The sequence below is a fragment of the Salmo salar genome, chromosome ssa02 (assembly GCF_905237065.1).
Source record: "Salmo salar chromosome ssa02, Ssal_v3.1, whole genome shotgun sequence".
Lineage (NCBI taxonomy): Eukaryota > Metazoa > Chordata > Actinopteri > Salmoniformes > Salmonidae > Salmo > Salmo salar.
Window position 1 is genome coordinate 35,327,529 of NC_059443.1, and position 25,385 is coordinate 35,352,913.

At 45.0% G+C, this 25,385-nt stretch overlaps 1 protein-coding gene across 10 annotated transcripts in view; it reads left to right on the forward strand.

Annotated features, from left to right (window-relative positions):
• LOC106580711 (myocyte enhancer factor 2d) overlaps nt 1-25,385 on the forward strand; it is a 79,527-nt gene that overhangs the window by 37,234 nt on the left and 16,908 nt on the right. For 7 of the 10 annotated variants that reach the window (XM_014162045.2, XM_014162069.2, XM_014162075.2 and 4 more), the window contains exons 2-6: nt 572-915; nt 2,836-3,039; nt 17,888-18,025; nt 21,969-22,176; nt 24,286-24,342. In XM_014162045.2, coding sequence (XP_014017520.1) covers nt 862-915; nt 2,836-3,039; nt 17,888-18,025; nt 21,969-22,176; nt 24,286-24,342 — 661 coding nt within the window. In that variant the 5' untranslated portion in view covers nt 572-861. Of the gene's footprint in view, nt 1-571; nt 916-2,835; nt 3,040-17,666; nt 17,802-17,887; nt 18,026-21,968; nt 22,177-24,285; nt 24,343-25,385 lie in introns of all 10 variants that reach the window. The other 3 variants (XM_014162054.2, XM_045703029.1, XM_014162092.2) reach the window with 1 other exon arrangement.

Genomic DNA, 25,385 nt, shown 5'->3' on the forward strand with positions numbered 1-25,385 from the left:
AATGATAACATTACGAGTTCAGTGACAGAATCCTAGAGCCTACTTCAAAACGCAACAGAAGCTCTGAGCACTAGCATCCCGCCCACACATGGCGAGCTGCCTCACTGGGCCATGGGGCCGGGCTCTGCCTTCGATTGGGAATCACATGCAGCACGTCAGGTCGGGCAGGCAGCGAGTTGCTGCGGACAACCAAAAGATCAGTTATGTGGCGGTGATGCCTCTAATAAAGCTGACACAGCACAGCCTCCCTCCCCGTGGCCCCCCTGAGGGGCTCCCGCTCCGCAGTGCGCCAGGCACACTTGCCCCCATGGAAACACTAACCCCAAGAGAAGGGTTCCCCATCCTTCAGTTCCCCCCGCTGCTGCTGCGGCTGCTCTTTCGAAGCGTGCTTCTAATTTGTCCGAAAGGAACCCTGACTTAAATGCATCGCTTTGGTTTCTCTGTCGAGTACTGTGGAGGTTAAAAGGCTAAGACAATTGTTGATTCTGAAGGATGTTGGCAGGAATGGTACATGAACGATACCTCTACCTCTCCTGAATTTCATACTGATCCGATGCTCTCTGTTTTCCAGGAGTAACACGCCTGCAGTAAAGAGGGGACGATTCAGAGGACCAGTGGATGACCTGCCTGCTGTACAGACCATGATCTGAAGGCCCCGCCACGTGGCCCCATTCTTCTTCCTTATTTCCTGCAGGGGTAAGAGCTCCTAGACCAGCTGCCTCAGACAGGTGGAGCGGAGGGAGATAGAGTGTGACAGCCAAGTGCCTAGTCGGCAACAGTGCCCACCAACCACCTCCACAGGACAGCCGTGCCCTCCGACCCCGCCACGCCCCCTGCCCCTCCCACCGCCAGACCGGAACCATGGGAAGGAAAAAGATCCAAATACAGAGGATCACAGATGAACGGAACAGACAGGTGTGTGTGGATAATGTTTCTTTGTATGTAAAAACTCTATCATGCCTATGACTACACCGGTATTTTTCCAAGACGATGAAAGGCTAAATGATCCTTCTAAAATGAGTCAACTGGTTAATGGGCTTTGGTTCATTGAACTTATTGAGTAATGGATGTGATGCGTCTGCCATCCCCAAAATGCCCCTAGCTGAGTAGAACCAGAGTGTTTTAGACACTAGGTGGCCCAAGGTCCTGAAATCATTTCTTTATAGGTGCCCATTTTCATAGAGCAGCACACACAGACTCAAAATGCTTCAGGCATTCAAGCATTAAGTTGATTCATCAAAAGTTGATAGAAATATTGGTGAACCATCATCCTACTAGATGTTGATCACAAGATACTGTCATTAGCACTAATGGATTGGCCCCGTCCCCAAGGCTATAGACTCTGACGGAAATTCAACAGCATGTGAAATACATGTTGTGAAAAGAGAGCTTGAGAACCACAAATAGTTGACATAGTAATGGATTATTAACTGAACGCCGAATGCTACAGAGACCATGAACACTCCTGAAACATTGCAGGTGCAGAAAGTAGAGCAGCTGGGGAGGTTGTGGTTGTCACTGTGGCTTCCTCCTCCTCCTCGCCACACAACCACACTCATCAGGACACGGCCATGAAACAACTCATCCCTCTCATGGCGGATGTCTTGTTCTGTCGTTTGTTGCCATTGGTTACTTGCAATTCTATTCTTAATGTCAGTTATGTTCAGCTTGTTTATCTTGGCATTCATGTCGAAGGAAGGATCAAGACTAATTATTGTTGAAGACTCGGTGTACCTCACGCCTCCAACAATTCAGAGCATTTCTCTTCATGATAAACCATCTTGTAATTGGTTATGAGAATCATTGTAATAGTATTGTTTATCAGCTCTGTGAGCCTGGCTTGCCATTGTCCTCGCTGAACTTTCTTCCCCTGTGTGTGTGTGTGTGTGTGTGTGTGTGTGTGTGTGTGTGTGTGTGTGTGTGTGTGTGTGTGTGTGTGTGTGTGTGTGTGTGTGTGTGTGTGTGTGTTTGTCTGAGGAGATGATTGTGGGAGTGTGTGTGATGGGGTTTGAGGGAGGAGGTGGTAGGCGGTTGCCCATGGATACGACCCCGATATAATTTGATTTGTGGCAGCGGGAAGCAATGAGTGAGCAAGAACGACGCAGAGAGGAAAGGGGAGAGAAAAGAAAATGAGGGCGAGGAAATGAGAGAGACGGAGACAGTGAGAGAGGGAGACGGAGACCGTGGGGAGAACAAGGAGAGAGCACAAGCTGGCTCCTGCCCCACAGAGAGGAATCAGTGTAACATGGGGGTGCTCAAGCAATTATAGAGAGAGAGGGGAGATGGAGAGAGCGAGAAAGAGAGAGCGAGCAATTGAAGGTCTCACATGGCAGTTGTAGAATATGCCTGTGTGGTTCCTTTCTGTGCGTCTGCTTCCTCGCGCTCCTCTCTGATCCTGTCTACAACAAAACAAACAAACTCAAATTCCCCCATTGCATAAATGCCTCAAAACCAAGGGAGTGGTATTAAACACAACCACAACACACTGCAGGACCTCATCCCTGTTGTCACCTTTAATTAGCTGTCTGTAATGTGTTGTTTGTTCACACATTGGCTGTTCTCTAAGAGACTATTATTTACTGTTATTGATATAGTCCCTCCCACTTTTATTACGTTTAACCTATTATTATACAGTACTACAAATTCCTTCACTTTTACAGTATCGCTAATGTTATTGTTCTTCCTCTTCCCTTCTATGCCAAATATCCCCCTCCCCTTCCCAATATCACCTGCCAATCCCCCCTTCTCCTTCCCAATACCCTCCCCCACAACATCCCTTCCCTACCACCCTCTAATATACCCCCCAATACACACACACCATCCCTCCCCTCACAGGTGACGTTCACCAAGAGGAAGTTTGGCCTGATGAAGAAGGCATATGAGCTGAGCGTGCTGTGCGACTGTGAGATCGCCCTCATCATCTTCAACCACTCCAACAAGCTGTTCCAGTACGCCAGCACCGACATGGACAAGGTCCTGCTCAAATACACCGAGTACAACGAGCCCCACGAGAGCCGTACCAACGTCGACATCATGGAGGTAATGGAGGAGGGAGAGAGGAGGAGGAGGAGAGGTGTTACTGTGTAGTTCCCTGCAGGAGAGGGTGAACAGGGTGGTTATGTGTTTTGAGGTAGAGGGGGAGATGGGGGAGAGGAGGAGGAGGAGGAGGAGAGGTGTTACTGTGTAGTTCCCTGCAGGAGAGGGTGAACAGGGTGGTTATGTGTTCTGAGGTAGAGGGGGAGTGGAGGAGGAGGAGAGGTGTTACTGTGTAGTTCCCTGCAGGAGAGGGTGAACAGGGTGGTTATGTGTTCTGAGGTAGAGGGGGAGATGGGGGGAGAGGAGGAGGAGGAGAGGTGTTACTGTGTAGTTCCCTGCAGGAGAGGGTGAACAGGGTGGTTATGTGTTCTGAGGTAGAGGGGGAGATGGGGGAGAGGAGGAGGAGGAGAGGTGTTACTGTGTAGTTCCCTGCAGGAGAGGGTGAACAGGGTGGTTGTGTGTTCTGAGGTAGAGGGGGAGATGGGGGAGGGGAGAGGTGTTACAATATGGTATTTTAGTACAGTGCCATGGAGGAGAGGCGGTAATGAAATGGCTTGCTGTGTTTCATTTAGTTTTTACATCCGTGGTTGTAATATAGTTGTAATTTGGTCGTAATATGGTCATAATATGCTTGTTTAGAAGGTCATTTACATTTGATAACACTTTATTTTAGGGTTTGCCTATAACCTGTTGATTGTTTTATTTTGTATTATATTTTTTTAACATTTTGTTGATAAATTAAGTAGGCAGTATTTCTGTTCATGATTTATATTTGATAATAGGCCCACGTGGCCTGGTGTTATGTTTTCTTGATATCAAGAGCTGTTTTATTTTTGACTACCACCACTCTGGTCTGGATGAGTGCTTTCAATCCAAAGCCATCAGGTCTTTATTTATGTAGCAAGAGAAAGGTATGTTTTTTTCTTTCTCTTTTCTTTTTTAAAGTATTCAAGATCGCTTTCATTTTTTTGTGTGTGCTTTTCTGAATCCTTGGTTGAATCCAGAGTTGTTTGGATGTTGTGTTTGTCATAGCCAGAGTAGACAAATATAAACACAAGCTACAAGCCTTAATTCCTCTTAAAGCAAATGTCTAGTGAGAGGGAGTGAGAGGGCAGGTACAGTAACTTCCATGACATTACCTCAGAGACACCAAGAAGGAAACAGTTTAGAGAGAGAGAGAGAGAGAGAGACTGAGGGCAGTTAGCCTAGCATGGCTGCCCCTAACTAACATAGGCTGGCTCTAGAAGGCCCTAAATGTACACCAGTGTGCTGTGGCCAGATTACAGGCTTGTGTGGGGCCTGTTCCAGTATCCATCCATCCAGGCCTGGCCGGCTGCCTGGTGCCTGGGATCATGGTGGGAGGGCAGAGGTAGGGACAGCTGGACCTGCTGTCACCACCCCCTAGCCTTGGCCGGGGTTCCAAGGCCACTCCAACAAAAAGCCTCCAGTCCCCCTGGAACCACGCTATCACAAAATGGAGGGTTGCACGAAGGAGGAGGAGCATAGAGAGAGTTTCTAGATAGGGAGTGTGAATGAGGTTACATTGAGCGAATGTGCGCTCAAGTGGTATCTTTTTTTCACCAACATGGATGTGCGGTATCATTTATCTGCCTTAACCTGTGTATAAAAGGGTCTTCTCATGGATTCATAACAAATGGGCAGATAATATTTAAATAGCCAGTTAAAATGTAACTTACCACTTATACTTCATATACAGTGAAGCCTTTTCGCTCTATAAAGACCATGTCACTGGATCATGAAAATCGTGGTACAGCCGTTGCAGCTGTCCATTACCACGTGGAATAACTGAGATGGCATTCAGAGTGTCTCTCTCGCTGTTTCTCTCTCCTCTGTCTCCTATGTCTTTCTGTCTGTGGATGGCAGAGGTGAGGGCTTTCAGTGGGAGAGCTACATGGAGCTCCAGTTGCAGATGGCTCTTAAGTGTGTGTGCTGTGGCAGGGATTTGGGCCGCTCCAGGCCACATTAGCTTAAGCTCCACTGGCTATGTGTGTGTGTGTGTGTGTGTGTCTGCCTGTATTTGTGTGTAAGCCTTCATGTTTGTGTGCATGCGCCCGCTCTGCAGTGGCCCGTGAGAATGCCTCATACAATATTCAGGCCAGATGCATCGGCGCGGGAGTGTGTCACTGCCTGAATCCATATGAGGGTTCCCCCATGCATCTCCATCTCCTTCAGCAAGCCTCAGGCCCAGAGGAGAACCACTGTTCTACTGCCATTCCTCAGACCGAGAGGCTCCTTCTAGCTTGTTTAGTTTGATCTGTATTGTGTAGCGAGGGAGAGGGGCAGAGTTGAGATGAATCGGTTGGCACTGGTGAGTGGGGAAAGAGGAGGAGAAAGACAGAGGGAGAGAGAGAAGAGGGGTTGAGCGGATAGGCACAAAATGTGTCCATTTGCCGCTCTGCCTCCCCGCGTCTCTCCAAGCAAGTGCTTTGGTGTATGAATTATGGAGTTGGATGCAGTCACGCACACACACTTAGTCATACGTTATGCTTATTATGTACCCTATTCGCACGCGCACACACACACGCACACACAGTACATTAATATGCACACACATAAATATACAGAACATTAATATACAAACACACAAATATACAGACCCAATGCTCAAAAGCACTTATACTAACACTGAAATGTGCATACATACAGTACCAGTCAAAAGTTTGGGCACCTACTCATTCAAGGGTTTTTCTTTATTTCTACGTTGTAGAATAATAGTGAAGACATCAACACTAAAATAACACATGGAATCATGTAGTAACCAAAAGTGTTCAACAAATAAAAATATATGTTATATTTTAGATTCTTTAAAGTAGCCAGCCCCTTTGCCTCGATGACAGCTTTGCACACTCTTGGCATTCTCTCAACCAGCTTCACGAGGTAGTCACCTGGAATGCATTTCAATTAACAGGTGTGCCTTGTTAAAAGTTCATTTGTGGAATTTCTTAATGCATTTGAGCCAATCAGTTGTGTTGTGACAAGGTAGGGGTGGTATACAGAAGATAGCCCTAATTGGTAAAAGACCAAGTCCAAGCTCAAATAAGCAAAGAGAAACAACAGTCCATTACTTTAAGACATGAAGGTCAGTCAATCCGGAAAATGTAAAGAACTTTGAAAGTTTCTTCAAGTGCAGTCTGTAACGGTTTTGACTTGAGGTTATCGTGTATAGGGGTGCCAGGTAGGTTGTGCCTACCAGAGAAAATATTGGTTTCTCCTTTTGGTTTGGGAGGGAATGAGTCCCATCTGGTCCGTCAAGTCTACACCAATACAAAGGACTCATGTAAAAGTCAGGATGGAAATACACTTTTCATAAACCCTTAAAACATTGGAAAGAACTTCAAAAACAACTGTATTCTTTTGCGTGGGTTGTATTAACAACATAAATGATCACACACACACAACAATATAACAATAATGAGCTTTAAACAGCTCTGATTCCTCCAGAAATGTCCTATACCTCGGACCTAAAAAGAGTCCAGCCCGGTAAACAAGTTCAGGGAACTCAAGTGACCTTAGTCACGCAATGTTTGTCCGTTCATCCCAGTGTAGCGTAAACCCAGTGTCAATCATACAATCAAAATAACAAATATTTTACCACACACACTTATAAAGCATATCAAATCTTAATACGTCCTCACCACTAACTACATAAATCATCACGGTATACATCACACCAAAACAAATGAAATACCGTATACAAAAAGGTTGTGGTCGGTCAGACAAGCCAATCCGCTGACAGATCTCCAGCGGAGAAAGGCCACGAAAAACAACGGAGAGGTGTAGTCCACGGACGCAAAGAGTGGATCCGATCCTGGGTAGACTTGCTATTAGGCTACACAAAGCACACTTTTATAAGCAACACAACAAACGGACGAGAGAAGCTTCAGAACTGAGGGTTGAACACATCCTCATTCACGTTTCCATCACAACCCCACTTTTGCGCAGCTGATGCTGGCTATTTAATTGGGAATAAAAGGGAAAGTGCCCTATTGGAAGGAGAAGCACTGAGACGGTTCAGAAACATTCAGGGCCGTCACAAGTCGCAAAAGCCATCAAGCGCTATGATGAAACTGGCTCTCATGAGGACCGCCACTGGAAAGGAAGACCCAGAGTTACCTCTGCTGCAGAAGATAAGTTCATTAGAGTAACCAGTCTCAGAAATCGGCAGCCCAAATAAATGCTTCACAGAGTTCAAGTAACTGTTCAGAGGAGACTGTGTGAATCAGGCCTTCATGGTCAAATTGCTGCAAAGAAACAACTACTAAAGGACAGCAATAAGAAGAAGAGACTTGCTTGGGCCAAGAAACACGAGCAATGGACATTAGACCGATGGAAATCTGTCCTTTGGTCTGATAAGTCCAAATTTGAGATTTCTGGTTCTAACCACCGTGTCTTTGTGAGATGCAGAGTCGGTGAACGGATGATCTCTGCATGTGTGGTTCCCACCGTGAAGCATGGAGGTGTGATGGTGTGGGCGTGCTTTGCTGGTGACACTGTCTGTGATTTATTTAGAATTCATGGCACACTTAACCAGCATAGCTACTACAGCATTCTGCAGCGATACCCCATTCCATCTGGTTTGCGCTTAGTGGGACTATCATTTGCTTTTCAACAGGACAATGACCCAACACACCTCCAGGCTATGTAAGGGCTATTTGACCAAGAAGGAGAGTGATTGAGTGCTGCATCAGATGACCTGGCCTCCACAATCACCCGACCTAAACCCAATTGAGATGGTTTGGGATGAGTTGGACCGCAGAGTGAAGGAAAAGCAGCCAACAATGTGGGAACTCCTTCAAGACTGTTGGAAAAGCATTCCAGGTGAAGCTGGTGGAGAGAATGCCAAGAGTGTGCAAAGCTGTCATCAAGGCAAAGGCTGGCTACTTTGAAGAATCTAAAATATTTTGATTTGTTTAACATTTGTTACTACCTTATTCCATATGTGTTATTTCAGTTTTGATGTCTTCACTATTTTTCTACAATGTAGAAAATAGTAAAAATAAAGAAAAACACTGGAATGAGTTGTGTCCAAACATTTGACTGGTACTGTACGTACACACACAACATTTTCTTCACACAGTTGGGCATTCCTTCACACTAGTACACAGCTGGGAAGTGATGCATATGTACACACACAGCTTCTCTCTGTGCTGCACGTGTAGTGTGTGTGTGTGTGTGTGTGGGCAGCCTGCCTCTCCTGCCAGAACGTGTTAATCCGCTTCACTGCAGATCCCAATCAGGGGCGAGGGAAGGAAAAGTGATGGAGAATGAGCTCTGAATGAGGAGGGAGATGAATAGCCAGGGAGATGAGAGAGGAAGAAGAGGGGATGCCCTTTTTCTTAAGCAGCTCAAAGAGGAAGATCTTACCATAGCATGGCTTAAAGACTTTGTCACTGTCCTGATTCAAGGTCACGGTGAGAGGAGCTCCTCATGACACGCACCACAAAACAGCACTTGACAAGATTCCCCATAAGTAATTGATTCTAATTAGAACATATAATTGCCCATCACTTTCCAATATGGAGACCCACCACCAAAAAGAGTTATGGGTAGAGGCCAGGGCCCTTCGGAACTGTCCTATCATGACGCTGATGGTTCCTCGTGAGACGGGCCTCCCTCTGTTGCTCCGACGATGCTCCCTCCATCAGAATAATCCCGTTTTGCCATGTCAGCCAAATTCCTGGGACATGCCCTAAGACCTGTCATATTCCAATATCCTAATCGGGACAGGACAGGGTCAATGGGGGCTTCTCCTTATCAAGTCACCTCCAAAGGTCATGGAGGTGACTTGATCGCTATGGAGACGGTAATAGGTTTTATTATGATGCATCAGGGTGTGATGGTAAATGGCATCTAATCAGATTCAGTTTTTTGTTTTTGTTAAACAGGCACTTAGTCTGCATCATGTTTGTTGTTGTTACTGCCAGGAACATTAATGGGGCATGATTGATTATTTAAGAGCAAATGAAAGCTGCATTTATTTATTCATCACGGCAAGCTAAATAAATAGTGTGATTTGATGCCTAAGTTAAAATAAATCTCTATTTTTTTTAAGAGTTTATGCAGCATTATTCCCATTTTAGACAGACTGTTAAATGGGGCGGCAGGTAGCTTAGTGGTTAGAGCGTTGGACTAGTAACCGAAAGGTTACAAGATCGAATCCCCCGAGCTGACAAGGTACAAATCTGTCATTCTGCCCCTGAACAAGGCAGTTAACCCACTGTTCCTAGGCCGTCATTGAAAATAAGAATTTTTAGACTGACTCCTGAGATGGTGTGATAGAGGGGTCCATTAACCACATGTATAAGTAATAACACCCACCAACTGACTTGCCTAGTTAAATAAAGTTAAAATAAAAATACAACAGGATACGATTGCTCGGTCTGTGATACAGATCATATGGGCCTCCTCATAGGGATAAGTACACTGTCATCCGGCAGATTCCAGACCATCCATATCCAATGAGGGCATGGTGCACTACCTCTGTACTCTGTGAGGAAGCAAGCCATCTCCTCCTGAGATGGTGTGATAGAGGGGTCCATTAACCACATGTATAAGTAATAACACCCACCGCTGGCCATTGTAGTAATGGTGGAGACATTCTTCAGGGATGTACTACTAGTTGAATGAATGAGGATAGAGCCGGACAGAGCCTCTATGGCCACTCAGTTTCCCCGATGCTGCCACGTTAGTGTTCTTTGGCAGCCCTGTAGTGTAGTAAGCAGAGGCTTACAGGATGCCCTGGGAGGGCACAATGTACCTGAATGCGGGTAACTGCAAATGGGACGTGACATTACATTCTGCCTTTGTGGTCCTGGGCCCCGGCCTGTACTGCTCACCACATACTTGCATTCTAAAGAGAGAAGGTAGAATTGGAGAAAAGGAGAGATGGATGGCATTTTGAGAGCAAAAAGTAGGATGAGAAGCTGTGGGAATAGGTCAAGAGAGGAAGGGGGAGAGCAGGTCAAAAGAAGACAGAAGTGAGAGATGGATAGACAGGAGATGGAGGAAAAGTGAAGGCCGACCGGATAAGAGGATAAAGGAGAGCAGCACAGGAGAACATGTAGGAGGATGACGTGAGAGGACTGTATGGATCGATTCTGAGATCCTGAGAGAAAAAGATAGAGAAATGAATATAAATGGATAGAATGAAAGAGAAGAAGGTGAAAGGTGAAGGAAAGCGAGAGATACAGCTGGAGAGAGAAAGACAAGGACCGAGCGACCACGAGAGAATGAAAGAGAGAGCACGAGAGTGCCAGAGGGGGAGGGGGAGGGGCAGGGAAGCTCACAGCCCAGCCAGTCAGACTGTGTGCTGCTCTGCAGGGGAATCTTACCCTGGCAACACAATAGAGGGCAGCACTTGAAAGAGTGTGCCAGCGGGGGAGAGGTGCGGAGGGACCGGTGAACAGATTGAGCTGACTGAGACAAGCTGATCAGCTGACCGACTTCTGCGTGTGTGTGTGTACCATTATATAGGACTGCCATGTCCTATTGTCAGGGCAGTTTTGTATGTAGCGATTTTGTTTTTGTTGACAGTCGGCTGCATATGTCCATGACTCTACCACGTCCCTGCACAGACTTTTGTCAGATGTTGTCATTGTCAGTTTAGTTTTTTAGGTCAGCACAGACACACGGATCATGTTTTCCATGAACGGTGCAGAATAAACAGCATGGTGGCTAAACAGTGTCAGGAAGTCTCTAATTTGATCAGTGCACTGATTTGAATTGATATGCCTGAACAGAGAAACCGGGTGCAGATGAAAGAATAATCTCTATGTGGGTGGAATGTATTTCACACTGTGTGTAATAATATGGATATACTATATATTATGGATATCACACTATACATTATGGATAATAATATTTAGAGTGAATTTGATCTGTATTGGGGGGTTTAGCTCAGTAAACCTGGATTTAACTTCACAGTTGGGTAGCTAATGACTGCATTAGTCTTTTTACGTCTTTTATTCTCTCTGCCTCTCAGCTTGGCATTGAATTTCATGTTATTGAGTCATCCTCACTACACAGAGAACAGTGATCGTCCCTAGTGGGTGTCCTAGAGAACATCCACTTATCTACTAATCAAATCTCCATCAGGCAGCACTCACTGTATGGCGGATAATACAGTCATCTCTCTGCCACACAATACTGTAGATACCCATTTATTTATGTTGCTTTACTTAAATACACATTCCCCTTTTCCATATACAATAGAACTGAATAGTACATCTGTCATGTGGAAGAATTTGCCACACTCTAGGTGGGAATCCATTTTGCTAGTGTAGGGATCTGGTTTGCTGTTTGGTCCAGATCCCACTGGCAAAGCTACTTACAGTTAAGCTTGTTTCCAGAATCATGTCAAAATAAGACCCTTTCCACTGTGCATTAGAGCTGAAATGGCCTGACTGCCCAACTCTGTGGCTGGCTAACACCGCGGTGTGCTTCTGTTTCACCCCCTACCCTTTACCTTTGCTCAATGGCTTTTGTTGGCGTGGAGCTTCACACCAATTTAGAGGTGCTCGAATATCCGAGCCGACAGAGGAAAAAAATATATGTTGATGTGCCCTTAAGCAAGGCACTTCATCTTAATTTGCTCCAGGAGCGCCATATTACTACTATATACAGTACCAGTCAAAAGTTTGGATTCCCACTCATTCCAGGGTCTCTCTATTTTTACTATTTTGTACATTGTAGAATAATAGTGAAGACATCAAAACTATGAAATAACATACCAAATAAGTGTTAAACAGTAGCCACCCTCTTCAAAGTAGCCACCCTTTGCCTTGATGACAGCTTTGCATACTCTTGGCATTCTCTCAACCAGCTTCAAGAGGTAGTCACCTGGAATGCTTTTCCAACAGTCTTGAAGGAGTTCCCACACATGCTGAGCATTTGTTGGCTGCTTTTCTTTCACTCTGCGGTCCAACTCATCCCAAACCATCTCAATTGGGTTGAGGTCGGGTGATTGGAGCCAGGTCATTTGATGCAGCTTCATTAAATAGTATCCGCAAAACACCAGTCTCAACATCAACAGTGAAGAGGCGACTCCGGGATGCTGGCCTTCTAGGCATAGTTGCAAAGAGAAAGCCATATCTCAGACTGGCCAATAAAAAGAAAAGATTAAGATGGGCAAAAGAACAGTTACTGGACAGAGGAACTCTGTCTAGAAGGCCAGCATCCCGGAGTAGCCTCTTCACTGTTGACTTTGAGACTCGTGTTTTGCAGGTACTATTTAATGAAGCTGCCAGTTGGGGACTTGTGAGGCGTCGGTTTCTCAAACTAGACACTAATGTACTGGTCCTCTTGCTCAGTTGTGCCCTGGGGCCTCCCACTCATCTTTCTATTCTGGTTAGAGACAGTTTGCGCTGTTCTATGAAGTGAGTAGTACACAGCGTTGTACAAGATCTTCAGTTTCTTGGCAATTTCTCACATGGAATAGCCTTCATTTCTCAGAACAAGAATAGAGTGACGAGTTTCAGAAGAAAGGTCTTTGTTTCTGGCCATTTTGAGCCTGTAATCGAACACACAAATTCTGATGCTCCAGATACTCAACTAGTCTAAAGAAGGCCAGTTGTATTGCTTCTTAAATCAGAACAACAGTTTTCAGCTGTGCTAACATAATTGCAAAAGGGTTTTCTAATGATCAATTTGCCTTTTAAAATGATAAACTTGGATTAGCTAACACAACGTGCCATTGGAACACAAGAGTGATGGTTGCTGAAAATGGGCCTTGGTACGCCTACGTACAGTTGAAGTCGGAAGTTTACATACACTTAGGCATGGAGTCATTAAAACTCTTTTTTCAACCACTCCACAAATTTCTTGGTAACAAAGTATAGTTTTGGCAAGTCGGTTACCAGTAATTTTTCCAACAATTGTTTACAGACAGATTATTTCACTGTGTCACAATTCCAGTGGGTCAGAAGTTTACATACACTAAGTTGACTGTGACTTTAAACAGCTTGGAAAATTCCAGAAAATGATGTCATGGCTTTAGAAGCTTCTGATAGGCTAATTGACATAATTTGAGTCAATTGGAGGTATACCTGTGGATGTATTTCAAGGCCTACCTTCAAACTCAGTGCCTCTTTCCTTGACATCATGGGAAAATCAAAATAAAAGCCAGACCTCCACAATATTGTAGACCTCCACAAGTCTGGTTCCTCCTTGGGAGCAATTTCCAAACGCCTGAAGGTACCACGTCCATCTGTACAAACAATAGTACGCAAGTATAAACACCATGGGACCACTCAGCCGTCATACCGCTCAGGAAGGAGACGTGTTCTGTCTCCTAGAGATGAACGTACGAAAAGTGCAAATCAATCCCAGAACAACAGAAAAGGACCTGCTGGAGGAAACAGGTACAAAAGTATCTATATCCACAGTAAAACGAGTCCTATATCGACGTAACCTGAAAGGCCGCTCAGCAAGGAAGAAGCCACTGCTCCAAAACCAGACTCCAGTTTGCAACTGCACATGGGGACAAAGATCATACCTTTTGGAGAAATGTCCTCTGGTCTGATGAAACAAAAATAGAACTGTTTGACCATAAAGACCATCGTTATGTTTGGAGGAAAAAGGGGAGGCTTGCAAGCCGAAGTACATCATCCCAACCGTGGAGCACGGGGGTGGCAGCATCATGTTGTGGGGGTGCTTTGCTGCAGGAGGGACTGGTGCACTTCACAAAAAGGATGGCATTATGAGGAAGGAATATTATTTGGATATTTTGAAGCAACATCAAGACATCAGTCAGGAAGTTAAAGCTTGCTCGAAAATGGGTCTTCCTAATGGACAATGACCCCAAGCATACTTCCAAAGTTGTGGCAAAATGGCTTAAGGACAAAGTCAAGGTATTGGAGAACACCAGCGATTAAAACAGAGACTCTTTGTCCCTAGCAAACTCAACAAACATACGGTGAGGGTTTTTTGTGGTTCCTGAAGCACTGCCTATATGCTTCAGGCACCAACTCATAAGCATGCAACATGGTTGTTTTAACTATATCGGACTGTAAACTGTCTTCCAGGGAGAGAGCAGCTACTACTTCCTGGGCTTTCCCAGACAATTTACATTGTAACAGGAGCGGCCAAACCTCGAGTGGCCAATGCAGCGCAATGGCCACACGCTCAAACGCAGAGAAATACTAATCAACTTCCGACTCCCGGAATGGAGGGACTAAAGCAATATTTTTGCTCACATCGAAGTGGGCTTGATGACAGGCAGGTTGTGGAATCGCGCTGGAGCCAGCGTCTAGCTCCAGTTGTCGGATCCTCACCTCCTTGTTGATTTTCATTTTCCTAATTTCTAAATCAAACTTCATCTGTCTATCTTTTTGCTCCATTTCCAAACAGGCCAGCCTCACCTTCAGCCTTGCAGTCCTGTCTGAACGACCCGAAGCAGAAGATAAAGGGTCATATCGGGGCAATGTAAAGGGGGTACGAGCAACTCCTTCCTCCGCGCCGTCCTCCGACTTGGCATCGGAAGGTTTAACCGTCTCCTCTCCTGAAGCCTCCCTCTCCTCATCTTTCAACGAGAAAATTAGTTCTCACTAAACCCTCCCTGACTAGCACCAAAAGCTCAGCCTTTCGGGCTTTCTCAGGGACGAAGAGTCCATAATGATCAGCTATGGTGCAAAGGTCCACTTTACGCAACCCCACCAACCGATCAACAGAGGGCGCTTCAATAAACTGGGAGACTGCTGAGGCAGCCATGGTACACAGCAGCCTACTGAACACGCGTAACTAAACAAGTCATCCAAACTCACAACCTACCAGCACACCTCAATCACAGAGAGCTCAGAGCAGCAGGGTCCGGTGGGTTTAATGATCCCGGATGAGCCCCCATTATGTTACGTACGCCTCTTGGAAGAGGGAACGCAACACCCTGCTACACTCAACTCCCCGTGGAGTGAAAGAAGTATGTGACTGTAGGTGCGGGTAAGGATGACAGAGGCAGAGAATATTACAGTTTACAGGGAATTTATTCTTCCTTCACATGGTAATTTGGGGAAAAGGGGCTGGACGGAACCAAAGCAAAGAAAGTAAAAGTTAAAGAGCCCCCTCTCCTACCTTACCTACCCCCTACTTACTTATTCTTAACGCCACCTGGCGTGCTAACCAAAATACAGGGGGTGGTCCGCCCAGGTCTTACCTAGTGTGCATAGACAGAGTACATACTACGGGTATATATGTATGCCCGCAGGCCTCTTGCCTAAACACTCCCAAGGTGCCTTCCCCTTCCCCCCTGGGAACAAAAACAGAATAATTACTAACGTAAAGTGAACAATTTCAATAATCAAAAACACTGAGTTCCTTTGGCATACACATACCTCTGCAGGACCGGCTACAAAACACCAACACAGCACATACCAAGAAGCTCTCTCTCCTAACAAAGGAACACTGGCTTTTCAAGCTGCAGAAGGAGTTGGTAATTGCAGACAGCTGTATCTCTTGACGAGAGGGTGAGGTCAGAGCTCCAATCTCCAACTGCTAGTAAAACCAAATGCATGCTTTTCAACCGTTCGCTGCCCGCATCTGCCCGCCTGACTACCATCACCACCCTGTACGGTTCCGACCTAGAATATGTGGACAACTATAAATACCTAGGTGTCTGGTTAGACTGTAAACTCTCCTTCCAGACTCATATTAAACATCTCCAATCCAAAATCAAATCTAGAATCGGCTTTCTATTTCGCAACAAAGCCTCCTTCACTCACGCCGCCAAACTTACCCTAGTAAAACTGACTATCCTACCGATCCTCGACTTCGGCGATGTCATCTACAAAATAGCTTCCATTACTCTACTCAGCAAACTGGATGCAGTCTATCACAGTGCCATCCGTTTTGTCACCAAATCACCTTATACCACCCACCACTGCAACCTGTATGCTCTAGTCGGCTGGCCCTCGCTACATATTCGTCGCCAGACCCACTGGCTCCAGGTCATCTATAAGTCTATGCTAGGTAAAGCTCCGCCTTATCTCAGTTCACTGGTCACGATAACAACACCCACCCGTAGCACACATTCCAGCAAGGAATACCTCACTGATCATCCCCAAAGCCAACAGCTCATTTGGCTGCCTTTCCTTCCAGTTCTCTGCTGCCAGTGACTCGAACGATTGCAAAAATCGCTGAAGTTGGAGACTTTTATTTCCCTCACCAACTTTAAACATCAGCTACCTGAGCTGCTAACCGATCGCTGCAGCTGTACATAGTCCATCTGTAAATTGCCCACCCAATCTACCTACCTCATCCCCATACTGTTTTTATTTTATTTACTTTTCTTCTCTTTTGCACACCAGTATTTCTACTTGCACATCATCATATGCTAATTTATCACTCCAGTGTTAATCTGCTAAATTATAATTATTCGCTCCTATGGCCTATTTATTGCCTACCTCCTCATGCCTTTTGCACACACTGTATATAGACTTTCTTTTTTTCTACTGTGTCATTGACTTGTTTATTGTGTTATTGGCTTGTTTATTGTTTACTCCATGTGTAACTCTGTGTTGTTGTCTGTGTCACACTGCTTTGCTTTATCTTGGCCAGGTCGCAGTTGTAAATGAGAACTTGTTCTCAACTAGCCTACCTGGTTAAATAAAGGTGAAATAAAAAATGTTAAATGGGGCCGACCAATCAGCTGCTTGGAATCCAGGAAGCCATCCTGAAACATATACACATCCAAACACATACAAACACAAAACACAGAAACTGGGGAATGTAACACCATCACAAAGCCCTGACCTCAATCCTATGGAAAATTTGTGGGCAGAACTGATAAAGCGTGTGAGAGCAAGGAGGCCTACAAACCTGACTCCATTATACCAGCTCTGTCAGGAGGAATGGGCCAAAATTCACCCAACTTATTGTGGGAAGCTTGTGGAAGGGTACCCGAAACATTTGACCCAAGTTAAACAATTTAAAGGCAATGCTACCAAATACTAATTGAGTGTATGTAAAATCTGACCCACTGGGAATGTGGTGAAAGAAATAAAAGCTGAAATAAATCATTATCTCTACTATTATTCTGGCATTTCACATTCTTAAAATAAAGTGTCTGATCATTTTGGTGTTATTTTAATGGACAAAAAATGTGCTTTTCTTTCATAATTTTCTAATTGACCTCAACTTTTGAAATGTGTGTGTGTGTGTGTGTGTGTGTGTGTGTGTGTGTGTGTGTGTGTGTGTGTGTGTGTGTGTGTGTGTGTGTGTGTGTGTGTGTGTGTGTGTGTGTGTGTGTGTGTGTGTGTGTGTGTGTGTGTGTGTGTGGATGAAAATTGTTGTTGAAAATGTTAGTCATTGTCCAGTGATAACTCCTTATTTCAGACATCTTTGTTGATTTGTGTAGAGTAGACCTTTAAAGGTGGTTAGCTTCGAAACGGTCATAGATGTTGTGAACATTGACCTTCCTGGAATGGATCGACTTTAAATATTATCTGAGGCTCAGAATCATGTTACTGGTTTTGTTCGAATGCCATTGCTGTTCTTTTCCTTATCATTATTAGAATTTAAATGGTGGTACAGTCTGGTTAATGGGTGTTGTTGACATAATTGTGCATGAAAATGAAATGTTTTCCTCCTTCCTCTTCTTCTTCCTCCTCTAACCGCTTCAGACGTTGCGAAAGAAAGGCTTTAACGGTTGCAACAGCCCCGAGCCGGACGGGGACGACTCCATCGACCAAAGCCCGTTAAACGATGACAAGTACCGCAAGAACGAGGACCTGGATATCCTGTTCAAGCGCTATGGCGTGAGTACCATCGTCCTCTTGTCACGTTCTCTAACCTCCCTCTCTCTCCCCTCTCCTCTCTCTGTTGTGGGAACGAACGGACCAAGGCTCTGAACAAGAAAGAGCACCGGGACTCAGAGAGCCCAGACCCCGAGGAGCCCTTCTCCCTCACCCCCCACACTGAGGAGAAATACAAAAAAATTGACGAGGAGTTTGATAAAATGATGCAGAGCTATAGGCTGTCAGTGAGTACCGTGAGCTGTACCAGAACTGCTGTGTTACCGGACCGGACTGGATTTTACCCAGATCCGGTTGCAGACAGCAACCCAAATACTCACAGAGCACCCCACCACCCCCCACTCCTCTCCATCTCTCACCCACCTCTGTACAAACAATCCCCCTCTGATCGTGTGTGCCCGGGCAAGGATGTCGGGGCGCGGAGCTCAACAGTCTGAATGGAGAGTGGTCACAGGTCTCAGGAATCATTCATAAGCTATTGACAGATTTCATAAAGACTACATAAAAGTGGCATATGAGGATGCCATGGTAAACGGGGCATAACACATTCAAAGCAATACTTCTCATTATTCATTGTCACCCCATTGTTAGTGTGAGAAGAATCGTACAAATGAATGCTTTTCAAGGGCGTTAGTTTTACAGATAAAGTGTGACCATCTAGGTTCGGATAGGCTGTTCCTCATTTTCCAGGGTGTTTGTCAGACACTCTCCAGGGCTGCCTCGTAATTGGCACGCTGCCACGGTTCATTGCCTCTTTTATTCCTCTCTACGGTGCCAATTTTTTTATGATTCATTATTTTCCACCAGGGCTCAATAATGCCATTAACGTCAGTTTAATGAGGAGCACTCAATTTCAACCAGGCTTCCTGTCTGATCTGGCCTCCCTATTGGTCACGAGGAATGGGACTTTGTCTATCGAGTTCCCGTCGGGCCAATGTGAAGGACTTTACTGCTCACACGATGAGCTGAACTGAAGATATACACACCTATCCCTGACTTAAACCCTGGTTTTTTAGAATGTATTATACAACATGTACTACAATGTATTGCGTAATCTGTATTATGCAGAATATTGTCACTAAGACAAAAAACCCAATGGTGATGGAAAGGTTTTGTTCTCCAAAACTGATAATATTATCACACACCCAACCACTCACTTACATTAAAGCAGCGGTTCAGCAAAAAACGTTTCTCTCTATTGAATGAATTCAGTGAATACCACTTATCCTGCATTTAACCTAAGCCGTATCTCCAACACTTTGGTGTTTGTGGTGAGCTGAAATAGCTCCTAAAAGCATTTCTGATTAGAATGAATTCTATTCTTCTTCTATCTGACACCCCCTGGAGCGTGTAGCTCCCACCCCAGACGATTGGAAGCAAGTTTGCACTGGCTTTGGCCCCCCATCCCCCACCTTGCCCGGCACACCTTTCACAGGGCCTACTGTAGCAAACGGAAGCATACAGCACCAATCTCCCTCAACAGCATCATAATCTACCAACATGACAGCTAGGGGGCTGGGATATACACGCTTAATCCCACTCGTACTGCAATCCCCGGAGTCGAGTAGAAAGTGCTAGGGAGCATAGGGAGGCTAGGCAGGCTATAGGCATGTACAGGATTTTAAGGCAAGACTGGAACTTGCCAATTGGTGACACAGCTGATTTAGCTTTTCAGATTTAAGTGATGTTCCTTAATATTGTTTGCAATGTTATGTGTTGTGTTTGTTTGAAATTGACTGTGACTGTCAGAAAATTTGTACTAAAAAGAGAGACAAATTTTCCTGATTTCTCTGTCATTTGAAGTTATTTTAGAAATCTTTAAAGCACTTGTTTTCCCTCCTGTATTCCAACAATACTAAGATAAAAGCTGAGCATTATTTTTGTGAAACGATTCGATCTAATTGCATTATACAGAGTATTCACTGGTGAGATCAACATTGTAGTCAAATATCAAGGACCTTTAAAGGTCAACCGAATGTTGTTTGAAAGTTGTTTTTGTGGTTTTAATCCATCACTGCTAACAAATAGGATGAGACGTTCCCTAAAGTTGAAAGGGAAACTTTCAAAGGCTTCTAGGACAAGAGGGAGGGAAGGAAAGTAGGGCATGAGTTTAATTCATTCTGATACCCTCGCATCTAGGAAATACACCAATGTAGCGCGCCGCTGAGAAAAATAGGTTTGTTTTTTATTATGCTGTTGAAGGCCTTGAGCTGCCTTCAATGAACCCACTTAGCCCAAGGAAAAGCTGAAAGACTATTATTTATCCAATATGATTCATTTTAGGGCCTTTATAATGCCTTGTACTTGACACAATGAAGAGTCACTCTACTCTAGTATTAACATTATGCACACTGACAGTTATCTGACCTAACTTAGCAATACCACTGAATAACTTGTTATCCAAGAGATATCTGTCCAAATGGCACAGCACAGTTTAGTGTACATCAGTGTAGTACTAAACAGTATTTTAATGAGTGTACGATAAGTGTATGTAGGAAGTGCTGTCCCAGTGTTGTATGCTCCACGTTTCCACACCTCTGCCCCCTCACACTAACCCCACTTCCATCCCTCCACCCATCCATCCATCCATCCCTCCCTCCTCTCTGCCTGGCCAGTGTGCAGTTCTGCAGTGCTTTAACCTTCTGCCTTATATTGTAGACTACCTCTCCAGACGCCAGACCTGCCCACCAGCATGCCCAGTAGGCTTACCCATTTGGGCTTTCTCTGCTCTCTCTCTCTCTCTCTCTCTCTCTCTGTCTTTGTCTTTCTCTTTATTTCTATTTTCTCTTTTTTCTTTCTTCTCTCCCCTACCCTCACTTGCGCTTTCTTTCTTTCTCTGCCTCTTTCTCTCTCAGTTTCTGGTGCTCTGGGATTTGAGACATCTCTATCACTGTGGAGTCCAAGGCAGATTGGTTTTGTCACCATAGTCCCCTGAACATTCTTGCCATATACAGCATATTGAGTGAAGTTGTGTACGCGACATGACACCCTCGCAGGTCTTATGGGTCAGAGGAGCTACAGCACTAGTGACAGCAAGGATGCCTTTCTGTCTTTACGTTACCTAGCACTGTTGTTGTTCGTAACTAGAACAGGATAATGCAGACACAGACTAATACTCAGTCTACTAAAATGCTATAAAGAAAGGAAAAGGTTACACTCAGTCTCGCCACATTGACAAATAGTTTGTCACAAGAATGACAGGACTCTTATCAGATTATGACAGATACAATACAAAACACACAATATCAAAAGAACTTAGTCTCCTCTGCTCTCCTTTCTTCCCCTGTATAGCATCACACATACATCCCAGATGTAAACTTGTGGAATACGCTATAGGCTAACGGGAAGGAAGGTCGATATGATGGACAGAGTAGAGCATCTTCTTTCTCTCTTTTTAAACTGGGTCCCACTCAGCACATACAGTACCAGGCCACGCTTGGCCCATATTCTATATATAGAGGCCCTGCCGGCTTTCTGCCATGATGAGGAAAACAGGGTGAAATGGGTTATAGGCAGAAGAGTGGACAACCCTGGCCTGGGTCCTGTCTCTGATTAGGACCAGGTGTTGGGCTGGGTCACACGGCTAGTATTATTTAGCTGACTCAGGACCTGTTCAAAGCTATTTGCTAACTACACTTCTTATACTTTGAGAAAGCAGTCCTTGATACTTTAGAGAACGTTTTAGGGACTAGTTATATACATTTTTAAGGGTAAACGTTTACTTCAAGGTAAAAGTAAGAAAATTAGCAGTCAACTTCTCAGGTAGAGGCTACACATCAGATACTCAAATTTCCATGCAAAAAAACAAAAACAAAAAACAAAACAAAGACTTTTCCCCCCCATAGTTTCTCTTCAATTTTCCCTGCAATTAAAGATACTATGTGGGGTCATGAGATGTATAATATGACATGTCACCAATAACCAATGCAATAACAATCCCATGTAGCTTTTATGATGTACACATAACCTTGCATGTGATCTGAAAGCAAACACTTTTTCAGCTTCTTGTTTCCACAAGTCACTTGCATGCTAACAAATCCTGTGCATTAGTATGTGTGTGTGCTTGTGCGTGCACATGCTTCTGAGAGTGTGTTAGTGTCTTTAACATTATACATGTGCCCATCGTGCGGTTACATTTCTAAGCCCCTCCTCTTCCTGTCTCTCCTCCAGTCAGCCGTCCCACAGCCCACCTTCTCCATGCCCGTCACGGTGCCAGTGTCCAATCAAAACGCTCTCCAGTTCAGTAACTCTGGCGGTCTGGTCACAACCTCCTTCGTCACCTCCACCCTCACAGACCCCCGCCTGCTGTCGCCACAACAACCATCTCTCCAGAGGAACACTGGGTCTCCAGGGTTACCACAGCGACCGGCCAGCGCAGGTAAGGAACAGAGTGGACGGTGGTTAATGGTTGACTTCATCACAAGTTCACGTTTTATTTGTCACATGCACAAGTACAGTGACATGCTTAACTTGCAAGCCATACACAACAGTGCAGTAATTTTGAAAAAATGCATTATCAAAATAGTATAACTAATAATACTAAATAAAAACAGGAGAAATAAGAGAGTAAGCTATATACGGGGGCAGTGCCAATACAACATGTGCAGGAATACTGGAGTATTTGAGATGTACTGTATATGTAGGCAGGGATTAGGAGAAAGTGTCTGGTAGCAGGATAGATGATGATGATGATGATGATGATGATAATAATAATAGTAAACAGTATGGCAGCAGCATAAGTTTGTGTGTGTGTGTGTGTGTGTGTGTGTGTGTGTGTGTGTGTGTGTGTGTGTGTGTGTGTGTGTGTGTGTGTGTGTGCACACACTCAAGAGTGTAAATGAAGGCGTGATAGGCGGATTATACAAAACATTAAGAACACCTGCCCTTTCTAGGACAGCCTGACCAGGTGAATCCAGGTGAAGGCTATGATCCCTTATTGATGTCACTTGTTAAATCCACTTCGATCAGTGTAGATGAAGGGAAGGAGACAGGTTAAAGAAGGATTTTTAAGCCTTGAGACACGGAGTGTTTATATATGCAATTCAGAGGGTGAAAGGACAAGACAAAATATTTAAGTACCTTTGAACGGGGTCCGGTAGGTGGCAGGCGCACTGGTTTGTGTCAAGAACTGCAACGCTGCTGGGTTTTTCACGCTCAACAGTTTCCCGTGTGTATCAAAAACGGTCCACCACCCAAAGGACATCCAGCCAACTTGACACAACTGGGGTAAGCGTTAGAGTCAACATGGGCCAGCTTTCGACACCTTGTAGAGTCCATGCCCCGATGAGTTGAAGCTGTTCTGAGGGCAACAGGGGGTGCAACTCAATATTAGGAAGGTGTTTATAATGTTTGGTATACTCAGTGTACATGTAAACAGGGCTGAAAAGTGACTGGTAGCAGGAATATATAAATACTTATGGTAATATACTAATGGTAATATATACATGTAAACTGGATAAATGGTAATGACAATCAATAATCAATGAGCAGCAGCGTAGTGGTAGTAATAGACCTAATCAATAATCATTTTAGCAGCAGGGGAGGTGTGAGGGGGAGCAGTAGTTGTTAGCCATTGAACAGTCTTATGGCCAAGGGATATAAGCTTTGGTAATCTTTCAGGCCTTTCTCAGACACCGCCTAGCATGTACGTCCTGGATGGCTGGGAGCTCAACCCTAATGATGCACTTGGCTGTCTGCACCGCCCTCTGTAGGGTCTTCCTGTCGAGGGTGGTGCAGTTGCCATACCAGACGGGATGCTCTCGATGGTGCAGCTGTAAATGTTCCTAAGGATCTGAGGGGCTCTGCCAAATCGTTTCACCCACATCTGTGCTGGTGTCAGAGGACCATGTTAAGTCCTCAGTAATGTGAACACTGAGGAACTTGAAGCTCTTGACCCTCTCCACTGCGGCCCCGTCGATATGGATTGGGGTGTGCACCTGCTCCGGTTTCCTGTAGTCCACAATCAGCTCCTTGGTCTTGCTGACGTTGAGGGAGAGGTTGTTGTCTTGGCACCACACTGCCAGGTCTCTGACCTCCTCCCTGTAGGCTGTCTCATCGCCGTTAGTGATCAGGCCTACCATCGTCGTGTCATCAGCAAACTTAATGATGGAGTTAGTTGTGCGTGGCCACACAGTCATGGGTGAACAGGGAGTACAAGATGGGGCTAAGCACACACCCCTGGGGGCCCCCTGTTAAGGATCAGCGTGGCTTAGGTATTGTTGCCTACTCTTACCACCTGAAGTTTACCCGTCAGGAAGTCCAGGATCTAGGGAGGTGTTCAGTCCCAGGTTCCTGAACTTGGTGACGAGCTTGGCGGGCACTATGGTGTTGAAGTCTGAGCTGTAGTCGATGAACAGCATCAATGTTATGGATTCAGCATTGTTCATGTTCTTCATGTTTTCTTAGCAATTGTTACCATTCACATCCACTCGTATGTGCAACTTGTCCTTTTCAACATGGCCACCGTCTTCTGTTCTTCCCTCCACAGGTGCTCTATTAGGAGGTGAACTGAACAACTCCAACGGAGGATGCCCGAGCCCAGTTCGTAAGTGACGTCTACTTCTGCTAAAATACCTAGTTGTGTTTGAGTAGTTTTTACTTAGCAAATAAGATGATACCGTATACACAGTGAACTGCGTCTCTCTGTTGTAGTTGTGACAATAGATTATTAGCTTGTTAGTTTTTACCCTTCATGACTTTCCTTGACGTGAATGGAGTTGTGGGTTATAGTAAAGCATAAAAGGTGTATGGATTACATTTTGGGACAGACTCCACTGTTTGGTGGAAGAGAAAAAGATGTCAGGATAGCTGGTCGATGGCAACCGCCACAAACACTGACACTTATGTACTCAAACACATACACACACACACACACCTGTTGGCCAGCGACAGCTGAGGGTCACAGGAAAGCCACTTGTAAAAAAGCCCAGGGGGTTGAGGAAAGAGAACGAGAGAGAATGAAAGACTGAGGAAAAAAGGGAGAAAGAGGGGTAGAGAGAGACATGAATGACATGAACACTCTGGCCTAGCATCTCCACCGTCTCCTCACCCCCCTTCTTCTGTCTACTCTGACCCTGTTTTCACCCTCCCTCTCTCTGTCCTTCTCCCTCTATATCACAGCTGTTCCCCCATGTCCCCCACCCTTCCACACACACACACACTCCAATCCCTCCTGGTTCAAACTGTACCTTGTCTTGGCAGAGCCATCTCCTCAGAGGTGACTTTGACACCAGCCAGAGCCTCACTTCTAATCTAATTCCTCTCGGCATACAGTCATAGGTAGATGACAATATTATCAGATATTGTGCTACAATATCTTCCCCAAAACTGAATGACTGTATTATTGTATTGAGAAGAATATGTTTTTCAATTTGTGACTTAAGGCACTAAGCACCAAATCTTAATTTACATTTTGTGAGCATAGGTTCGGCTTTCACATTGATATCAATGAAAGACTTGTACGACAATGAGTTACACACTCATATCTGAAGTTTCAGAATCAGACCCAAGTCACAAAGTCATGGAACAGGGACCACAGTAGTCACGATGCCTTTCTCGCTCTAAACTGGGGTTGTCTCAGTAACCTTC